The following is a 24,684-nucleotide window of genomic DNA, read 5'->3' as shown; positions in this document are numbered from 1 at the left end:
ATGTACATATTTTAGCAACTCAATTTTATTAAATTTTATAAATTAATTTACTTTCAATTTTTCTTTTAAGCAAAAAATCAATTTATTTATCTGATAAAATAAAATTTAATGAAATTCATTTCTTCTTAACTATAAACTATGCCTTGACTTGACATTAAATATAATTTTATAAAAATTTTTATTGAAATTTAAATTTTTAAATATATTCAATAACAGCGGTATATAAATTTAATTAAATTAAGTAAACTTTAACGAGGATTATCGATTATAGAACAAATTTCTCTGATTAATTAAAATACCGCCAAATTTTTTAATTTTTAAGAATTTAACTATAAATGATCTATTATAATAATTTGTATTTAATAATAGGGTATCTAATCCTAGTTTATAAAAAATTTTTTTTAATTTCATAAAATTTTTAATAATAAAATTATTTATTTAAAATTTCATCTAATAAATAAATTTTTTTATTAATTTTTATTCTATTAATTATTAATAAAAAAATTTTAAGATACTAATCCTAAACCATCTCATCCTAATAAAATTCTGATTAAATTTGGACTAATAATTAATAAAAATATTGAAAATACAAATATTAAAATTAACATAATAAATCGATTAATATTTTTATCATTATTTATATATTCTTTTCTATATAAAATTACTAAACAAGAAATTAATCTAACAAATGATAAAAAAAAACAGGATATTCAATCAATCAAAATAGTTATTACAATTATTGAGGAATTTACAGATATTAATTAAAATTTATAAAAAATTAATAATTTTTTTTGCTCAATAATTTTTTGTTCTTTAAAAATTAAAAAAAAATTAAATTAAAAAAATAATAAAATAATTTTAAAAAAATTTTTTTGAGCCATTTTTAATTTTTTTTTTAATTTCAGGCTGCTGAAGGAACCGGCTTAGCATTCATTGTCTTCACTCAAGCCATTGTTGAATTGCCCGCTGCTCCAATCTGGTCAATTCTCTTCTTCACGATGCTCCTTTCACTCGGTCTTGGCTCTCAAATCGGCATTCTCGAGGGAATGCTTTGCACAATTTTCGACATCGATATTTTCAAGAGGATCAGCAAGCCATATGTTACGGGTATGTACCAAATAATTACAATTCGATAAGAAAAAAACCCGAAAAACCAGATAATGAATTAATTATTATTTCACGCATTTATCAATCATTCATGCTCGTTTCGGACGAAAAAAAAACAGGTGTTGTCTGTATGTTCTGCTTCTTAATTGGTTTGCTGTTCACAACGGGCGCCGGCGAATATTGGCTCAAAATGTTCGATTCGTTTGCGGGAACAATTGGACTTGTTGTTGTTGCGCTTTTGGAAATGATCGCCGTCATTTATGTGTATGGACATGAGAAGTAAGGAAATTTCACGCGAAAATTGTTTTTTTTTTGTCTAATGCCAAAATTTTCGTTGTAGATTCACCGAAGACATTTATCAAATGACGGGCATCAGGCCAGGATTGTATTGGCAACTGACATGGCGTTACATTGGACCGACAATAATGGTTTTGATTCTCGGCTCGTCAGTTATCTCGATGGTTATGAAAAATCCCACGTATGGCGCATGGAATGCTTCACTCGTAAGTTATTTTTTATTTCTTTTCATCGGATTATTAAAATTTTTTTAAAATTAAAAAAAAATATTGTAAAATAATTTTTAAAAAATGAAAATATTCGAAATATTCCTATTTAAAGAAAGTATATTTTAATTATATATAAAATATTTTATTGATATTTAAATTTAAAAATACGCATATACTTAATTTCTAAATTAATAAAATCTTAAAAATCACAAATTTATTTAAATGGTTGTAGTCCTAAAGAAGAAGAAAAAAATTATATAAATTATTAAAAAATTTAATTTAAAATCATGAAAAAATTTAAATCAATTAAATTAAAAATTTAAAAATAAATTAAAATTTTTACAATTTTAAATATAAAAATAAAAAATATTTTATTATTTAAAAAAATTTATAAAAATTTTAAATATAAAAATAAATAAATATAAAATTATTAAAATATATATATATATATATATATATATATATATATATATATATATATATATATATATATATATATATATATATATATATATATATATATATATATATATATATATATATATATATATATATATATATATATATATATATATATATATATATATATATATATATATATATATATATATATATATATATATATATATATATATATATATATATATATATATATATATATATATATATATATATATATATATATATATATATATATATATATATATATATATATATATATATATATATATATATAGACACAAACACAAAACCTCAAGAATTTCAATTTTTTTATATATATATATATATATATATATATATATATATATATATATATATATATATATATATATATATATATATATATATATATATATATATATATATATATATATATATATATATATATATATATATATATATATATATATATATATATATATATATATATATATATATATATATATATATATATATATATATATATATATATATATATATATATATATATATATATATATATATATATATATATATATATTTAAATAATAAAATATTTTTTATTTTTATATTTAAAATAAAGTATAAAAATTATTAATTCTATATTTAATTAAATTTATATATAAATTTTTTCATGATTTTAAATTAAATTTTTTAATAATTTATATAATTTTTTTCTTCTTCTTTAGGACTACAACCATTTAAATAAATTTGTGATTTTTAAGATTTTATTAATTTAGAAATTAAGTATATAAATTTTTAAATTTAAATATCAATAAAATATTTTATATATTTAAAAAAATATATAATTAAAATATACTTTAAATAAAACATTTTTTTAAAAAAATTATGTTAGTAGGATAAATTCTGATTAAATAGGTTGGTAAGTGAAATTAGTAGGATAAATTCTGATTAAATAGGTTGGTAAGTGAAATTAGTAGGATAAATTCTGATTAAATAGGTTGGTAAGTGAAATTAGTAGGATAAATTCTGATTAAATAGGTTGGTAAGTGAAATTAGTAGGATAAATTCTGATTAAATAGGTTGGTAAGTGAAATTAGTAGGATAAATTCTGATTAAATAGGTTGGTAAGTGAAATTAGTAGGATAAATTCTGATTAAATAGGTTGGTAAGTGAAATTAGTAAGATAAATTCTGATTAAATAGGTTGGTAAGTGAAATTAGTAGGATAAATTCTGATTAAATAGGTTGGTAAGTGAAATTAGTAGGATAAAGTCTGATTAAATAGGTTGGTAAATTTGATAAAACTTTAGTTTTAAAACACCTTTAAATTTGCAATTTAATATCATATTTGAATATAAAGTTAATTGATTAAAAAGAAAAAAATTCTTATAAATAACATTTATTTTGATTTTTTGGTCACCCAGAAGTTTATATTTTAATTTTACCAGGATTTGGGATTGTTTCTCATATTATTTGTCAAGAAAGAGGAAAAAAAGAAGCTTTTGGAGTTTTAGGTATAATATATGCTATTGCTGCAATTGGTTTATTAGGATTTATTGTTTGAGCTCATCATATATTTACTGTTGGGTTAGATGTAGACACTCGAGCTTATTTTACTTCAGCTTCTATAATTATTGCTGTTCCTACAGGGATTAAAATTTTTAGTTGAATAGCAACAATATATGGAACTCAATTAAACCTTACTCCTGCTTTGTTATGATCTTTAGGGTTTGTATTTTTATTTACTGTAGGAGGATTAACAGGTATTGTTTTAGCTAATTCTTCTTTAGATATTGTTTTACATGATACATATTATGTAGTAGCTCATTTTCATTATGTTTTATCAATAGGGGCTGTATTTGCTATTATAGGAGGGTTTGTTCATTGATATCCATTATTTACGGGTTTATCAATAGATACAATGTTATTAAAAGCTCAATTTTATATTATATTTTTGGGAGTAAACTTAACTTTTTTTCCTCAACATTTTTTAGGTTTATCAGGAATACCTCGACGATATTCAGATTATCCTGATTCTTATATTACATGAAATATAATTTCTTCTTTAGGATCTTTAATTTCATTTTTAGGAACTTTAATATTTTTATTTATTATATGAAAAAGTTTAGTTTCTAATCAATCTGTATTGTATTCAGAAAATTTAAATTCTTCAATTGAATGGTATCAAAATCTTCCTCCTTCTGAACATAGTTTCATACAAATACCTTTATTAATTAAATAAAAAAAGTTTTTATAAATAAAAATTTAATATGGCAGATAAATGCAATAGATTTAAATTCTATCAATAAAGTATAACTTTTATTAAAATTATTAATGGCAACTTGAGGAAGTATATTTTTATTAGATAGAAGTTCTCCTGTAATAGAACAATTAAATTTTTTTCATGATCATACTTTATTAGTATTAATAATTATTACAGTTTTAATTGGTAATTCTATATTATCTTTATTTTTTAATAAATTTTCTAATCGATTTTTATTAATAGATCAATTTATTGAAATTTTTTGAACAATTATACCAGTTTTAGTTTTATTTGCAGTAGCTTTACCTTCTATACGATTATTATATTTATTAGATGATCCTTACAAATCTTCAATTAGTGTAAAAGTTATTGGGCATCAATGATATTGAAGATATGAATATCCTGATTTCAATAATTTAGAATTTGATTCTTATATAATTCCTACTAATGAATTAAATATAAATGAATTTCGTTTATTAGATGTAGATAATCGATTAATTTTACCTAGATATACAAATATTCGATTTATTGTTTCAGCAATAGATGTATTACATTCATGAACAATTCCATCTCTAGGAATTAAAGTAGATGCTGTACCTGGTCGATTAAATCAAATTAATACTTATATATATCGAGTTGGTTTATATTTTGGTCAATGTTCAGAAATTTGTGGGGCAAATCATAGATTTATACCAATTGTTTTAGAATCTGTTTCTATTAAATATTTTATTGCTTGAATAAAAAATTTTATAAATTAATTTTTTATTATATTAAATAAAAAAATTAGTTAAATTTATAACATTAGTTTGTCAAACTAAAATTATTTCTATAAATATTTTTTAATCCCACAAATAGCTCCTTTAAAATGAATTATTTTATTTTTAATTTTTTTATTTACATATATATTTGTTAATTTTATGAATTATTATTTATTTATACCAAAAATTGTTGATTTAAAAAATTTTGATAAAAATTCTAATAAAAATTTAAATAAAAAATTTTTAATAAAATGATAATAAATTTATTTTCAGTTTTTGATCCTTGTTCATCAATTTATAATTTTTCATTAAATTGAATAAGAACATTTTTGATTTTTTTATTAATACCAATATCTTATTGAATTATTCCTTCTCGAATTTCTTTTATAATGCAAACAATTTTTCAAGTTTTACATAAAGAATTTAAAATTTTATTAGGTGTTAATTCATTTAATGGGTCAACATTTTTATTTATTAATTTATTTGTGTTTATTTTTTTTAATAATTTTTTAGGGTTATTTCCTTATATTTTTACTTCTTCTAGACATTTAGTATTTACATTGACTTTAAGATTACCTTTATGAATTAGTTTTATATTATATGGGTGAATTAATAATACTCAACATATATTTTGTCATTTAGTACCTCAAGGTACACCTAGATTATTAATACCTTTTATAGTATGTATTGAAACAATTAGAAATTTTATTCGCCCAGGTACTTTAGCTGTCCGGTTAACTGCTAATATAATTGCTGGACATTTATTAATAACTTTATTAGGAAATACAGGAGTATCAATAAGAACTATATTTGTAAGAATTTTAATTATTGTGCAAATTTTATTATTAACTTTAGAATCAGCAGTATCAATTATTCAAGCTTATGTATTTGCTGTATTAACAACTTTATATGCTAGAGAAATTAATTAATTAATAATGATAAACCATTCTAATCACCCATTTCATTTAGTAGATTATAGTCCTTGACCATTAACAGGAGCTTTAGGAGCTTTTTGTTCAGTAACTGGATTAGTTCAATGATTTCATCAATATAGATTAAATTTATTTATAATAGGAAATATTATTACTTTATTAACTATATATCAATGATGACGTGATATTTCTCGAGAAGGGACCTTTCAAGGTTTACATACATATGATGTTGTTACTGGTCTTCGATGGGGTATAATTTTATTTATTACATCAGAAGTTTGTTTTTTTTTTTCATTTTTTTGAACTTTTTTTCATAGAAGATTATCTCCTACTATTGAGTTAGGGGAAATTTGGCCTCCTTTAAATATTCAAGCATTTAATCCTTTTCAGATTCCTTTATTAAATACAGTAATTTTATTAACTTCTGGAATTACAATTACTTGAGCTCATCATAGATTAATAGAAAATAATAAACAACAAACTACTCAAGGTTTATTTTTTACTATTTTATTAGGACTATATTTTTCTATTCTTCAAGGTTATGAATATATAGAAGCATCTTTTACAATGTCTGATTCAGTATATGGTTCAATTTTTTTTTTAACTACAGGATTTCATGGATTACATGTATTAATTGGAACAATATTTTTAATTATTTGTTTAATTCGTCATTTAAATAATCATTTCTCTATAAATCATCATTTTGGGTTTGAAGCTGCTGCATGATATTGACATTTTGTAGATGTAGTATGATTATTTGTTTATATTTCTATTTATTGATGAGGTAATTATTTATATAATATAAAAAGTATATATGACTTCCAATCATAAAGTTTATTAATTAATATAAATAATAATAATTTTAATAATTTTATTAATTATTACCATAATTATTTCTAATATTGTTATAATTTTAGCTTCAATTTTATCAAAAAAATCTTTTTATGATCGAGAAAAAAATTCTCCTTTTGAATGTGGATTTGAACCTTTTAATTCTTCTCGTTTACCTTTTTCTTTACGATTTTTTTTAATTGCTATTATTTTTTTAATTTTTGATGTAGAAATTGCTTTAATATTCCCTATAATTTTTTCATTAAAAATTAATTCTTTAATTAATTGAAGAATTACTATTTTAATTTTTTTAATAGTTTTAATTTTAGGTTTATTTCATGAGTGAAATCAAGGAGCTTTAGATTGAAATAATTAATTTTTTAAAAATAGGGTTGTAGTTTAAATAAAAAATATTTGATTTGCATTCAAAAGAAATAATTTTTATCTGCCTTATTTTTTTTTAAAAAAAAATAAGAAGCAAATTGATTGTGATTAGTTTCGACCTAATTTAAGACTAAAGTCCTTATTTTTAATTGAAACCAAAATAGAGGTATATCATTGTTAATGATAAAATTGAAAATATTATTCCAATTAAAAGAATATTGGATTAAGAAAAAGCTGCTAACTTCTTTCTTTAATGGTTTAACTCCATTTATATTCTTATTTATATAGTTTAAAAAAAAACATTACATTTTCATTGTAAAAATAAATTTTATTTTATAAATTTAAATTATTTAAAAACAAAAAAGTTTCTTTGACAGCTTCAATGTCATGCTCTAAATATAAGCTATTTAAATAAAATATTATAAAAAAATAAAAAATTAATCAACTAAAAAATACTATAAAATAAAATTTTAAATTATTTTTTATTAAAACTTGTAAAAAAGATGAAATATGTAAAAATCTATAAAAAAGATTTTTTACTATAAATGTTTCTAATCAACCATAATCAGAAGATTTTGTATATATTTCTCTTATAAATAAAGGGTATTTAGTAATATTTACTGTAACAATAAAAGGTAAAAATCATATTGAACCAAAAAATATTACAGAAAATTTAAATTTTATAATTTTTGATTTTAAAAAAATTATTCATTTTGATAAAATTGTTCCTATAATCCCCCCTAATACACAAACTATTAAAGTTATTAATTTTAAGTATAAAGGTAAAATAATAAAATAAGGAATTGGGAAAATTATTCAACTTAAAATACATCCTCCAATAATTGTTATAATTAATAAACCTATTATTCTAAAAATTATTGTAATAGAATTGTCATTTAAATAATGATAAGTTCATCTATTAAAATTAGAATATAATGTATAATAAATCAAACGAAATCTATAACAAACAGTTAAACCTGTAGAAAAATAAAATAAAAAATAAGACAAAATATTAATTCTATTATTAAAAACTACTATTTCTAAAATTAAATCTTTTGAATAAAATCCAGAAAGAAAAGGTATTCCACATAAAGCTAAATTAGCAATATTAAAGTTTATAATAGTTATTGGCATTTGTAAAATTAAAGAACCTATATAACGAATATCTTGAAAATTTTTTATATTATGAATAATTATTCCTGCACATATAAATAATAAAGCTTTAAATAAAGCATGTGTTAATAAATGAAAAAATGCTAAATAAGTTAATCTTATTGCTAAAGTTCTTATTATTAATCCTAATTGTCTTAAAGTAGAAAGAGCAATAATTTTTTTTAAATCAAATTCAAAATTTGCCCCTAATCCTGCTATAAATATAGTTAATATTCTAATTAATAATAAAATTTTTCTAGAAAATAAATGTATTAATAAATTATTAAATCGAATTAATAAATAAACTCCTGCTGTTACTAATGTTGATGAATGAACTAAAGCAGAAACAGGAGTAGGTGCTGCTATTGCAGCTGGTAATCAAGCAGAAAATGGAATCTGAGCTCTTTTAGTTATAGCTGCTAAAATTAATATTGAACCAATAATTTTTAAATAAAAATCATTTTTTATAATATCTAAATAAAAGATATAATTTCATGAACCAAAATTTAATATTCAAGCAATTGATAATAAAATTAATACATCACCAATTCGATTAGATAAAAATGTTAATATACCTGCATTAAAAGATTTAATATTTTGATAATAAATTACTAAACAATAAGATACTAATCCTAAACCATCTCATCCTAATAAAATTCTGATTAAATTTGGACTAATAATTAATAAAAATATTGAAAATACAAATATTAAAATTAACATAATAAATCGATTTATATTTTTATCATTATTTATATATTCTTTTCTATATAAAATTACTAAACAAGAAATTAATCTAACAAATGATAAAAAAAAACAGGATATTCAATCAATCAAAATAGTTATTACAATTATTGAGGAATTTACAGATATTAATTCTAATTCATAAAAATATCTTATTTCATTTATTAAACAATAAGAACCTTTTAAAAATATAATTACTCTAAATAAAAATAAAAATAAATAATAAATTACACAAATTGATAAATTAATCACTATTTATATATTTTTTTTTAATTTTAAAAATTAATATTAATTTAATTTAATAAATTAATGAATATGAAAAATCATATAATTTACCCTATCAAGGTAACCCTTTTAATCAGGCAATTCATTGAATTATTTAAAGTAAATTATATACATTTTTGATTCCACAAATCAATGTTTTTTTTAAACTATTTAAATTATTTAAATTTAAAAATTAATATTTTTTAAATTCAAAATATACAAAAATCAGGTTTTAAAATAAGTAAGTTTAAAGGTAACCAATGTAATATTAAAACTAAATTTTCTCGAACAGTAGAAATATTATAATTTAATATTAATGAATTTAAATTACCGTGTTGATTTCTACAATATAAATAAATTGAATATGCCCCCCCTAAAAAAGTTATTAAAGAAATAAAAAATATTCTTAATCAAGATCAGTTAATAATTGAAGTTAATAAAAAAATTTCACCTATTAAATTTAAAGATGGAGGTGCAGCTATATTTCTAATTCTTAATAAAAATCATCATATAGAAATTCTTGGGATAAAATTTATTAATCCTTTATTAATAAATAAACTTCGTCTTCTTGTTCGTTCATAAATAATATTTGATAAACAAAACAACCCTGAAGAACATAAACCATGTCCAATTATTAAAATATAAGAACCTATAAATCCTCAAATAGAAAGAGTTATTAATCCACTAATTGCAATTCCTATGTGAGCTACAGAAGAATAAGCAATTAAAGCTTTTATATCTACTTGTATTAAACATATTAATCTAATTAATATCCCACCAATTAATGAAATTACATAAAATATAATATTATATTTTATTGATAAAGATTGAATTAAAATATAAATTCGAAATAATCCATAACCCCCTAATTTTAATAAAACTCCAGCTAAAATTATTGATCCTGAAACAGGAGCTTCTACATGAGCTTTTAATAATCATAAATGAACAAAAAATATTGGTATTTTTACTAAAAAAGCTATAATTAATCTAAAATATAATAATCTAAATTTATAATCTTTAAATAATATAAAGTAACTTAATGAATTTAAATTATTCTGACAATATAATAAAGTTATTAATAAAGGTAAAGAAGCAAATAATGTATAAAATATCAAATAAAACCCAGCTTGTAATCGTTCAGGTTGATATCCTCACCCTAAAATTAAAAAAAAGGTTGGAATTAATCTTCTTTCAAAAAAAAAATAAAATAAAAATAAATTTAATGAAGAAAAAGTTAAAATTAAAGTTAATATAAGAAAAATTACTATAAAAATAAAATAATTTAATTTATTATTGTATTTATAAATTTTTTCTCTAGATATAAATATTAAGGAAGTAATTCATAATCTTAATAAAATTAATCCATAGGATAAAATATCTAATCCTAAAAAATAAGAAATTTTTGTAGGAAAAAAATTACAATTTATTATTATAATTATAAATAAAAAAAATAATAAAAAAATAAAATTTTGAACCATTCAAAAAATTTTTTTATTAAATCTTATAATTAAAATTCTTATTGAAAAAAAAAAAATATTAACATTGTAAAATATTAAAAGTTTGAAAATAATCATTTCCATGAGTTCGAATTAAAGCTACTAAAATTGATAATCCTAAAGAACCTTCACAAACACTAAATGTTAAAAACATTATTCTATAAAAATATTCAAAATTTATAAAATTTAAACAAATAAATATTATTCCATAAATAATTAATACAATTATTTCTAAACTAATTAATGTTATTAATAAATGTTTATGATTAAAAATAAAAACTATTAAACTTAAAATAAATAAAATTAAATAAATTCATAAATTTAAATAAATTATCATTAGTAGTTTTAATAGTTTAAAAAAAACATTGGTTTTGTAAACCAAAAATAAATATATTTTTTTAAAATATCAGAAAAAAATAAATTATTCATCTTTAATCTCCAAAATTAATATTTTTATTAAACTATTTTCTGAAATTAATTTTATTATAATGATATTTTTATTAATTAATTCATTTATATTTACTCAATTAACCCATCCTATAGCAATAGGATTAATTTTATTGATGCAAACTATATTAACTTGTTTATTTACAGGAATTTTATCAAAAACTTTTTGATTTTCTTACATTTTATTTTTAATTTTTATTGGGGGGTTATTAATTTTATTTATTTATATATCATCTTTAAATTCTAATGAAAAATTTAATTTTTCAAGAATATTTTTTTTAAAAATATTCATTTTATTTATGATAATAAGATTTTTATTTATAATATTCAATAAATTATTTATTGAATTATTTTTTAATCATGAAATAATAAATTTTTTCTCTAATATTAATTTAATAAAAGAAAATTTTTTAATTAATTCAAAAATATACGAATTACCTAATAATTTTTTAATAATTTTTTTAATTAATTATTTATTATTTAATTTAGTAATTGTAGTAAAAATTACTAACTTTTTTTATGGGCCTTTACGAATTTCTTACTAATGAATAAATCTTATCGAAATAGACATCCTTTATTAAAAATTGTTAATAATTCATTAATTGATTTACCTGCTCCTTGTAATCTTTCTATTTGATGAAATTTTGGTTCATTATTAGGATTATGTTTAATTATTCAAATTTTAACTGGTTTATTTTTAGCCATACATTATACAGCAGATATTCAATTAGCTTTTAATTCAGTTAATCATATTTGTCGTGATGTTAATTATGGTTGATTATTACGAACTATACATGCTAATGGTGCAAGTTTTTTTTTTATTTGTATTTATTTACATATTGGACGAGGTTTATATTATAAATCATACTTAAATACTCATACATGAAATGTAGGAGTATTATTATTATTTTTAACTATAGGAACAGCTTTTATAGGTTATGTTCTTCCTTGAGGACAAATATCATTTTGAGGGGCTACAGTTATTACTAATTTATTATCCGCAATTCCATTTTTAGGGTTAGATTTAGTTCAATGATTATGAGGGGGATTTGCTGTTGATAATGCAACTTTAACACGATTTTTTACATTTCATTTTTTATTACCTTTTTTAATTTTAGGTACTACAGTAATTCATTTATTATTTTTACATCAATTAGGTTCTAATAATCCTTTAGGAATTAATAGTAATGTTAATAAAATTCATTTTCATCCTTATTATATTTATAAAGATTTAGTAGGATTTTTAATATTATTAATATTTTTAATTATTTTATGTTTAACTAATCCATATATATTAGGAGACCCAGATAATTTTATTCCAGCTAATCCATTAAGAACACCAGTTCATATTCAACCAGAATGATATTTTTTATTTGCTTATGCAATTCTTCGATCAATTCCTAATAAATTAGGTGGAGTTATTGCTCTAGTTATATCAATTGCTATTTTATTTATTATACCTTTTGTTAATAAAAGAAATTTTCGTTCATTAAGATTTTATCCTGTAAATAAAATAATATTTTGATTATTTTTTATTATTGTAATTTTATTAACATGAATTGGAGCTCGTCCTGTAGAAAGACCATTTATTTTAACTGGACAAATTTTGACTATTTTATATTTTTTATATTTTTTAATTAATCCATTAATGATAAAATTATGAGATAATTTTATTAAATAATTAAATCAATGAGCTTGTAAAAGCATATGTTTTGAAAACATAAGAAAAAATTTTTTATTTTATTGATTTTACTTTAAATTATTCATAAAATTAAAATAAATAAAATTATTTTAAATCTAATAAATAAAATTAAATAACATAATGAAAAAGGTAAATAACTTTTTCATGCTAAATATATTAATTTATCATAACGAAATCGAGGTATTGTTCCTCGTACTCAAATAAAAAAAAAGCAATAAAAGATAATTTTATATAAAAAAATAAATTAAATAAATTTGAACCTAAAAATATTACTCTAAATAATATTCTTATAAATAAAATTCTAGCATATTCAGCTAAAAAAATTAAAGCAAATCCTCCTCTAGCGTATTCAACATTAAATCCTGAAACTAATTCTGATTCTCCTTCTGTAAAATCAAAAGGAGTACGATTAGTTTCAGCTAAAGAAGAAATTAATCAAACATAACTTAGAGGAATTGTTAAAAAAATTAACCATAAATTAATTTGTTTTAAATAAAAATCGATAAAAGAAAATCTAAATACTAAAATAATTAAAGAGATAAAAATTAAAGCTAATCTAACTTCATAAGAAATTGTTTGAGCTACTGCTCGCAATCCTCCTAATAAAGAATATTTAGAATTAGATGATCACCCAGCAATTATAATTCTATATACTCTAATTCTTGTACAGGATAAAAAAAATAAAATCCCTAAATTAAAAGAAAATAATTTGATTAATAAAGGAAATCTAATTCATAAAAATAAAATTAAAAATAAAGAAAATACAGGGCAAAAATAATAAATTAAATAATTAGAAATATTTGGATAAATTATTTCTTTAGAGAATAATTTAATTGCATCTCTAAAAGGTTGTAAAATTCCATTAATTCCTAATTTATTAGGACCTTTACGAATTTGAATATAACCTAAAATTTTTCGTTCAAATAATGTTAAAAAAGCAACTCTTACTATTACACAAATAATTAAAATTAAAGAACCAATTACAGGTAAAATAAAATCTAATAATATCATTTTATTGTTTGTATATTATACATTTATAAATTCTAAATTTATCACATTCAAATCTGTCAAAACAATATTAATATTTTAATATAAATCTATTTTAATAATAAAATTAATATATTTGGTCCTTTCGTACTAAAATATATAAATAAAAAAAAGATAGAAACCAACCTGGCTTACGCCGGTCTGAACTCAAATCATGTAAGAATTTAAAAGTCGAACAGACTTAAATTTTAAACTTCTACACCTAAATTAATTCTTAATTCAACATCGAGGTCGCAAACTATTTTATCGATAAGAACTCTTTAAAATAATTACGCTGTTATCCCTAAAGTAACTTAATTTTTTAAACATTTAATATTATTATATATTCAATAATTTAATTATATTTATAAAACAAAATAAAAGTTTTTTAAATTTCATTATCCTCCCAATAAAATTTTTAATAAATAATTTATTTAAATTTTTTCAAAATTTATATTATCAATTAAAAATAAAGATTTATAGGGTCTTCTCGTCTAATTTTTTTATTTTAGCATTTTTACTAAAAATTTAAATTCATTTTTATTAATATAAAAATAGTTGATATCTCATCCAACCATTCATACTAGCCTTTAATTAAAAGACAATGGATTATGCTACCTTTGCACAGTCAGAATACTGCGGCCGTTAAATTTTCACCGGGCAGGTTAAACTTTTTATTCATTCAAAAAGACATGTTTTTGATAAACAAGTGGACATCATTTTTGCCGAATTCTTATAAATTAATTTATTGATAAAAAATTAATTTTACAAAAAAAAATTACTAATTAAATCATTATTTTAAAAATTTTTTAATTAAACTTTTTATCTTAATAAATATTTAAAATTTTTTAAAATATTAATATTTAATTAAATAAATTATAACATTTTTATTAATTAAAACTAATTTTAAGCTTAAATTTTTTTAATTTTTCTAAAAATTTTTAAAAATTTATAATAAAGCTTATCCCTTATTATATATAAATTAATTAAATAATTAATTAATCAAAAAATTAATTATTAATTAATTTATAATTTAAAATTATTTCTTAAGAAATTAGATAAATTTATATACGATTAACTTTTAATTTCTAATAAAAATTTTAAAATAATTATACCATATTAAATTTAAAAATTTATTAAATCATATAAATTCGAAACTAATCAATTTAAATTATTAATTTAATTTACTTTGAAACACAAAATACAATTAATTAAATTTAATTTTTAAATTAGCAATTTTCAATTTTTTCAAATTTCTTTTTCAATACTAATTTTCTATAATTAAATTTATTTTTTCTTTAAAAATTACTAAAAATATTTTTATTAAAATTCTTTTTATTAATAATTAATAAATAATTTTTTATAAATCAATTTAATTTGATTTGCACAAATATTTTTTCAATGTAACTGAAATACTTTTCTATTAAAGTTTTAAATTGAATTCTAAAAACATTTTCCAATATTTTTACTTTGTTACGACTTATCTCATTTTAGAATGAGAGCGACGGGCAATATGTACATATTTTAGAGTCTAATTCAATTAAATTTTATAAATTAATTTACTTTCAAATTCTTCTTTTAAATAAAATCAATTTATTTATCTGATAAAATAAAATTTAATGAAATTCATTTCTTCTTAACTATAAACTATGCCTTGACTTGACATTAAATATAATTTTATAAAAATTTTTATTGAAATTTAAATTTTTAAATATATTCAATAACAGCGGTATATAAATTTAATTAAATTAAGTAAACTTTAACGAGGATTATCGATTATAGAACAAATTTCTCTGATTAATTAAAATACCGCCAAATTTTTTAATTTTTAAGAATTTAACTATAAATGATCTATTATAATAATTTGTATTTAATAATAGGGTATCTAATCCTAGTTTATAAAAAATTTTTTTTAATTTCATAAAATTTTTAATAATAAAATTATTTATTTAAAATTTCATCTAATAAATAAATTTTTTTATTAATTTTTATTCTATTAATTATTAATAAAAAAATTTTATTTACTTTATTAGTATAACCGCAGTTGCTGGCACTAAATTTACCAAAGTTATTTATAAATTATTAAATAAAAATTTCTTTATTTTTTAATATTATTTACTGAAAATAAAATTAATTTAATTTTTAAAATTTTATAAATTCTCTTATTAAATTTCATGTAATATATTTATAAAACAAAATTTTATACTAAAATCAAATATTTTTTAATTATTAATTTAAAAATTTTTAAAAAAATTATTTATTTAAAAAATTTTTATAAAATAATAAAATTATTTTAAATTTAAAGCTTAAAAATAATTTTTTATAGTTAACTTTGAAGGTTAAAAGTTTTTTTAACTTAAAGCTTTTCATTAGAAGTAATTGTTAAATTACTATAAAATGGTTTAAAGGACCAATGCTTACTTTCAGCCATCTAATGAATAATTATAAATAATAGAATTAAACTATTTCTTAAAAATTCAAAATTTTTAGTGCATCATACACCAAAATATACTATTTTAAAATATATAATTATTTAATAAAAAAATTAAAAAAAAATATAAACTTACAATATTAAAAAAAATTAATTTATTTATCATTTTTTAATTAAAAAATTTCATTTTATAGAAGGATAAAATATAACAAATGAAGTTAAAGTTAATCGCATATAAAAAAATAATGTTAATAATGATATCATTACTAAAAATAAAATTAAAAAAAATATTTTATCTATTAATAAAAATTCAATTACTATTCATTTTGGTAAAAACCCTAAAAATGGGGGTAAACCACCTAAAGAAAAAAAATTTATTATAAATAAAATTTTTAACAAATTTCTATTAATTCCATTATTTTTAAATATATATAACTGATTAAAATTGAAAAGATTAAAATTTTTAAAAATTATAATTAAACATAAATTTAAAATAAAATAAATAAAAAAATACAACAACCATAAATAATTTCTATAAGTTATTGCTATTAATAACCAACTAATATGATTAATAGAAGAAAAACTTAACAATTTTTGTAAAGAAGTTTGATTTAAACCTCCTACAGCTCCTACAAAACATGATAATAAAATAAAAATAATTAATTGATTTAAAAAAGAAAAATAAGAAACAATAGTTAAAGGAGCTAATTTCTGTCAAGTTAATAATAATAAAGAATTTATTCATGATAAACCTTCAATAATATTAGGAAATCAAAAATGGAAAGGAGCCGCACCTAATTTTATTATTATTGAAAAAATTAATAAAATTGATTCATATCTTAAAAAAATATAATTAAAATTTGAAAATTTTAATATATATATAATAGAAACAAATAAAAAAACTATTGAAGCTAATGCTTGTACTAAAAAATACTTAATAGATATTTCAGTTGAATTTAAATTATTTTTTTCAGAAATTAAAGGAATAAAAGACATTAAATTTATTTCTAATCCCATTCATATTCCTAATCAAGAAGAAGAAGAAATTGTTATAATTGTTCCAATAAATAATATAAAAATAAAAAATATTTTATAAATATAATTAATAATTATAAAAAAAAGGAATTAACCTTTATAATTGGGGTATGAACCCAATAGCTTAAATTAGCTTATTTTTATCCTACTAATTTATCCTACTAATTTCACTTACCAACCTATTTAATCAGAATTTATCCTACTAATTTCACTTACCAACCTATTTAATCAGAATTTATCCTACTAATTTCACTTACCAACCTATTTAATCAGAATTTATCCTACTAATTTCACTTACCAACCTATTTAATCAGAATTTATCCTACTAATTTCACTTACCAACCTATTTAATCAGAATTTATCCTACTAATTTCACTTACCAACCTATTTAATCAGAATTTATCCTACTAATTTCACTTACCAACCTATTTAATCAGAATTTATCCTACTAATTTCACTTACCAACCTATTTAATCAGAATTTATCCTACTAATTTCACTTACCAACCTATTTAATCAGAATTTATCCTACTAATTTCACTTACCAACCTATTTAATCAGAATTATCCTACTAATTTCACTTACCAACCTATTTAATCAGAATTTATCCTACTAATTTCACTTAAAAATTTATTTAAAAAAATTTAATCATAATTTTTTTAAAAATGAATTTATATAAATAAAATTTATTTAAAAAAATGTTTTATTTAAAGTATATTTTAATTATATATAAAATATTTTATTGATATTTAAATTTAAAAATTTATATAATTAATTTCTAAATTAATAAAATCTTAAAAATCACAAATTTATTTAAATGGTTGTAGTCCTAAAGAAGAAGAAAAAAATTATATAAATTATTAAAAAATTTAATTTAAAATCATGAAAAAATTTATATATAAATTTAATTAAATATAAAATTAATAATTTTTATACTTTATTTTAAATATATATATAAAAAATATTTATATTATTTAATATATATATATATATATATATATATATATATATATATATATATATATATATATATATATATATATATATATATATATATATATATATATATATATATATATATATATATATATATATATATATATATATATATATATATATATATATATATATATATATATAATATATATATATATATATATATATATATATATATATATATATATATATATATATATATATATATATATATATATATATATATATATATATATATATATATATATATATATATATATATATATATATATATATATATATATATATATATATATATATATATATATATATATATATATATATATATATATATATATATATATATATATATTTTAATAAAATATTTTTATTTTTATATTTAAAATAAAGTATAAAAATTATTAATTTTATATTTAATTAAATTTATATATAAATTTTTTCATGATTTTAAATTAAATTTTTTAATAATTTATATAATTTTTTTCTTCTTCTTTAGGACTACAACCATTTAAATAAATTTGTGATTTTTAAGATTTTATTAATTTAGAAATTAAGTATATAAATTTTTAAATTTAAATATCAATAAAATATTTTATATATAATTAAAATATACTTTAAATAAAACATTTTTTTAAAAAAATTATGTTAGTAGGATAAATTCTGATTAAATAGGTTGGTAAGTGAAATTAGTAGGATAAAGTCTGATTAAATAGGTTGGTAAGTGAAATTAGTAGGATAAATTCTGATTAAATAGGTTGGTAAGTGAAATTAGTAGGATAAATTCTGATTAAATAGGTTGGTAAGTGAAATTAGTAGGATAAATTCTGATTAAATAGGTTGGTAAGTGAAATTAGTAGGATAAATTCTGATTAAATAGGTTGGTAAGTGAAATTAGTAGGATAAATTCTGATTAAATAGGTTGGTAAGTGAAATTAGTAGGATAAATTCTGATTAAATAGGTTGGTAAGTGAAATTAGTAGGATAAATTCTGATTAAATAGGTTGGTAAGTGAAATTAGTAGGATAAATTCTGATTAAATAGGTAAATTCTGATTAAGTGAAATTAGTAGGATAAATTCTGATTAAATAGGTTGGTAAGTGAAAAACTTTAGTTTTAAAACACCTTTAAATTTGCAATTTAATATCATATTTGAATATAAAGTTAATTGATTAAAAAGAAAAAAATTCTTATAAATAAATTTACAATTTATCGCTTAATTTCAGCCATTTAATCAAAATAATTATTTTTTTTTAAAAAAAATATAGATAAAAAAAATAAAGTTTATATTTATTTTAAATTTGATAAAAAAAATTCATAATAATCGAAACAATGGTTATTTTCTACTAATCATAAAAATATTGGTACTTTATATTTTATTTTTGGAATTTGATCAGGATTAATTGGAACTTCTTTAAGAATATTAATTCGTTTAGAATTAAGACACCCAGGAGCTTTAATTGGGAATGATCAAATTTATAATGTAATTGTTACTGCTCATGCTTTTGTAATAATTTTTTTTATAGTAATACCTGTGATAATTGGTGGGTTTGGAAATTGATTAGTTCCTTTAATATTAGGAGCTCCTGATATAGCTTTTCCTCGGATAAATAATATAAGATTTTGATTATTACCTCCTTCAATTACTTTACTTTTATTAAGAAGTTTAGTGGAAAATGGGGCGGGAACTGGTTGAACTGTTTATCCTCCATTATCAGCTAATGTTTCTCATGCTGGGGCTTCAGTTGATTTAGCAATTTTTTCTTTACATTTAGCAGGGATTAGTTCAATTTTAGGAGCTGTAAATTTTTTAACAACAATTATTAATATACGACCAGTAGGAATATCATTTGATCGTGTTCCATTATTTGTTTGATCAGTATTTATTACAGCTATTTTATTATTATTATCTTTACCAGTATTAGCGGGAGCAATTACTATATTGTTAACGGATCGAAATATTAATACTTCTTTTTTTGACCCGGCAGGAGGAGGTGATCCTATTTTATACCAACATTTATTTTGATTTTTTGGTCACCCAGAAGTTTATATTTTAATTTTACCAGGATTTGGGATTGTTTCTCATATTATTTGTCAAGAAAGAGGAAAAAAAGAAGCTTTTGGAGTTTTAGGTATAATATATGCTATTGCTGCAATTGGTTTATTAGGATTTATTGTTTGAGCTCATCATATATTTACTGTTGGGTTAGATGTAGACACTCGAGCTTATTTTACTTCAGCTACTATAATTATTGCTGTTCCTACAGGGATTAAAATTTTTAGTTGAATAGCAACAATATATGGAACTCAATTAAACCTTACTCCTGCTTTGTTATGATCTTTAGGGTTTGTATTTTTATTTACTGTAGGAGGATTAACAGGTATTGTTTTAGCTAATTCTTCTTTAGATATTGTTTTACATGATACATATTATGTAGTAGCTCATTTTCATTATGTTTTATCAATAGGGGCTGTATTTGCTATTATAGGAGGGTTTGTTCATTGATATCCATTATTTACGGGTTTATCAATAGATACAATGTTATTAAAAGCTCAATTTTATATTATATTTTTGGGAGTAAACTTAACTTTTTTTCCTCAACATTTTTTAGGTTTATCAGGAATACCTCGACGATATTCAGATTATCCTGATTCTTATATTACATGAAATATAATTTCTTCTTTAGGATCTTTAATTTCATTTTTAGGAACTTTAATATTTTTATTTATTATATGAAAAAGTTTAGTTTCTAATCAATCTGTATTGTATTCAGAAAATTTAAATTCTTCAATTGAATGGTATCAAAATCTTCCTCCTTCTGAACATAGTTTCATACAAATACCTTTATTAATTAAATAAAAAAAGTTTTTATAAATAAAAATTTAATATGGCAGATAAATGCAATAGATTTAAATTCTATCAATAAAGTATAACTTTTATTAAAATTATTAATGGCAACTTGAGGAAGTATATTTTTATTAGATAGAAGTTCTCCTGTAATAGAACAATTAAATTTTTTTCATGATCATACTTTATTAGTATTAATAATTATTACAGTTTTAATTGGTAATTCTATATTATCTTTATTTTTTAATAAATTTTCTAATCGATTTTTATTAATAGATCAATTTATTGAAATTTTTTGAACAATTATACCAGTTTTAGTTTTATTTGCAGTAGCTTTACCTTCTATACGATTATTATATTTATTAGATGATCCTTACAAATCTTCAATTAGTGTAAAAGTTATTGGGCATCAATGATATTGAAGATATGAATATCCTGATTTCAATAATTTAGAATTTGATTCTTATATAATTCCTACTAATGAATTAAATATAAATGAATTTCGTTTATTAGATGTAGATAATCGATTAATTTTACCTAGATATACAAATATTCGATTTATTGTTTCAGCAATAGATGTATTACATTCATGAACAATTCCATCTCTAGGAATTAAAGTAGATGCTGTACCTGGTCGATTAAATCAAATTAATACTTATATATATCGAGTTGGTTTATATTTTGGTCAATGTTCAGAAATTTGTGGGGCAAATCATAGATTTATACCAATTGTTTTAGAATCTGTTTCTATTAAATATTTTATTGCTTGAATAAAAAATTTTATAAATTAATTTTTTATTATATTAAATAAAAAAATTAGTTAAATTTATAACATTAGTTTGTCAAACTAAAATTATTTCTATAAATATTTTTTAATCCCACAAATAGCTCCTTTAAAATGAATTATTTTATTTTTAATTTTTTTATTTACATATATATTTGTTAATTTTATGAATTATTATTTATTTATACCAAAAATTGTTGATTTAAAAAATTTTGATAAAAATTCTAATAAAAATTTAAATAAAAAATTTTTAATAAAATGATAATAAATTTATTTTCAGTTTTTGATCCTTGTTCATCAATTTATAATTTTTCATTAAATTGAATAAGAACATTTTTGATTTTTTTATTAATACCAATATCTTATTGAATTATTCCTTCTCGAATTTCTTTTATAATGCAAACAATTTTTCAAGTTTTACATAAAGAATTTAAAATTTTATTAGGTGTTAATTCATTTAATGGGTCAACATTTTTATTTATTAATTTATTTGTGTTTATTTTTTTTAATAATTTTTTAGGGTTATTTCCTTATATTTTTACTTCTTCTAGACATTTAGTATTTACATTGACTTTAAGATTACCTTTATGAATTAGTTTTATATTATATGGGTGAATTAATAATACTCAACATATATTTTGTCATTTAGTACCTCAAGGTACACCTAGATTATTAATACCTTTTATAGTATGTATTGAAACAATTAGAAATTTTATTCGCCCAGGTACTTTAGCTGTCCGGTTAACTGCTAATATAATTGCTGGACATTTATTAATAACTTTATTAGGAAATACAGGAGTATCAATAAGAACTATATTTGTAAGAATTTTAATTATTGTGCAAATTTTATTATTAACTTTAGAATCAGCAGTATCAATTATTCAAGCTTATGTATTTGCTGTATTAACAACTTTATATGCTAGAGAAATTAATTAATTAATAATGATAAACCATTCTAATCACCCATTTCATTTAGTAGATTATAGTCCTTGACCATTAACAGGAGCTTTAGGAGCTTTTTGTTCAGTAACTGGATTAGTTCAATGATTTCATCAATATAGATTAAATTTATTTATAATAGGAAATATTATTACTTTATTAACTATATATCAATGATGACGTGATATTTCTCGAGAAGGGACCTTTCAAGGTTTACATACATATGATGTTGTTACTGGTCTTCGATGGGGTATAATTTTATTTATTACATCAGAAGTTTGTTTTTTTTTTTCATTTTTTTGAACTTTTTTTCATAGAAGATTATCTCCTACTATTGAGTTAGGGGAAATTTGGCCTCCTTTAAATATTCAAGCATTTAATCCTTTTCAGATTCCTTTATTAAATACAGTAATTTTATTAACTTCTGGAATTACAATTACTTGAGCTCATCATAGATTAATAGAAAATAATAAACAACAAACTACTCAAGGTTTATTTTTTACTATTTTATTAGGACTATATTTTTCTATTCTTCAAGGTTATGAATATATAGAAGCATCTTTTACAATGTCTGATTCAGTATATGGTTCAATTTTTTTTTAAACTACAGGATTTCATGGATTACATGTATTAATTGGAACAATATTTTTAATTATTTGTTTAATTCGTCATTTAAATAATCATTTCTCTATAAATCATCATTTTGGGTTTGAAGCTGCTGCATGATATTGACATTTTGTAGATGTAGTATGATTATTTGTTTATATTTCTATTTATTGATGAGGTAATTATTTATATAATATAAAAAGTATATATGACTTCCAATCATAAAGTTTATTAATTAATATAAATAATAATAATTTTAATAATTTTATTAATTATTACCATAATTATTTCTAATATTGTTATAATTTTAGCTTCAATTTTATCAAAAAAATCTTTTTATGATCGAGAAAAAAATTCTCCTTTTGAATGTGGATTTGAACCTTTTAATTCTTCTCGTTTACCTTTTTCTTTACGATTTTTTTTAATTGCTATTATTTTTTTAATTTTTGATGTAGAAATTGCTTTAATATTCCCTATAATTTTTTCATTAAAAATTAATTCTTTAATTAATTGAAGAATTACTATTTTAATTTTTTTAATAGTTTTAATTTTAGGTTTATTTCATGAGTGAAATCAAGGAGCTTTAGATTGAAATAATTAATTTTTTAAAAATAGGGTTGTAGTTTAAATAAAAAATATTTGATTTGCATTCAAAAGAAATAATTTTTATCTGCCTTATTTTTTTTTAAAAAAAAATAAGAAGCAAATTGATTGTGATTAGTTTCGACCTAATTTAAGACTAAAGTCCTTATTTTTAATTGAAACCAAAATAGAGGTATATCATTGTTAATGATAAAATTGAAAATATTATTCCAATTAAAAGAATATTGGATTAAGAAAAAGCTGCTAACTTCTTTCTTTAATGGTTTAACTCCATTTATATTCTTATTTATATAGTTTAAAAAAAAACATTACATTTTCATTGTAAAAATAAATTTTATTTTATAAATTTAAATTATTTAAAAACAAAAAAGTTTCTTTGACAGCTTCAATGTCA

General features: G+C 18.8%; 1 protein-coding gene, 1 long non-coding RNA gene and 1 pseudogene across 2 annotated transcripts; 2 read left to right on the top strand and 1 right to left on the bottom strand.

Moving 5' to 3' along the window:
- Nucleotides 1–905: 905 nt before the first annotated feature.
- Nucleotides 906–1,851, top strand: LOC134836447 (sodium-dependent neutral amino acid transporter B(0)AT3-like; the record flags this gene model as incomplete). Its single annotated transcript, XM_063851648.1, has 4 exons — nucleotides 906–1,107; nucleotides 1,227–1,386; nucleotides 1,448–1,610; nucleotides 1,846–1,851. Coding segments are annotated over 4 exons (531 nt in total), but the record flags the coding sequence as incomplete, so codon positions are not given.
- A 1,103-nt stretch (nucleotides 1,852–2,954) lies between these two features.
- LOC134836446 (uncharacterized) lies at nucleotides 2,955–23,872 on the top strand. Its single transcript, XR_010162295.1, has 3 exons — nucleotides 2,955–3,218; nucleotides 19,186–19,554; nucleotides 19,603–23,872. It is a non-coding gene; the product is annotated as an uncharacterized LOC134836446 (long non-coding RNA).
- LOC134836444 (NADH-ubiquinone oxidoreductase chain 5-like) lies at nucleotides 7,637–9,488 on the bottom strand (annotated as a pseudogene).
- Nucleotides 23,873–24,684: the final 812 nt, after the last annotated feature.

The sequence above is a fragment of the Culicoides brevitarsis genome, unplaced genomic scaffold (assembly GCF_036172545.1).
Source record: "Culicoides brevitarsis isolate CSIRO-B50_1 unplaced genomic scaffold, AGI_CSIRO_Cbre_v1 contig_31, whole genome shotgun sequence".
In the NCBI taxonomy this organism is placed as follows: Eukaryota; Metazoa; Arthropoda; class Insecta; order Diptera; family Ceratopogonidae; genus Culicoides; species Culicoides brevitarsis.
This window is presented reverse-complemented; position numbering and strand designations above follow the sequence as displayed.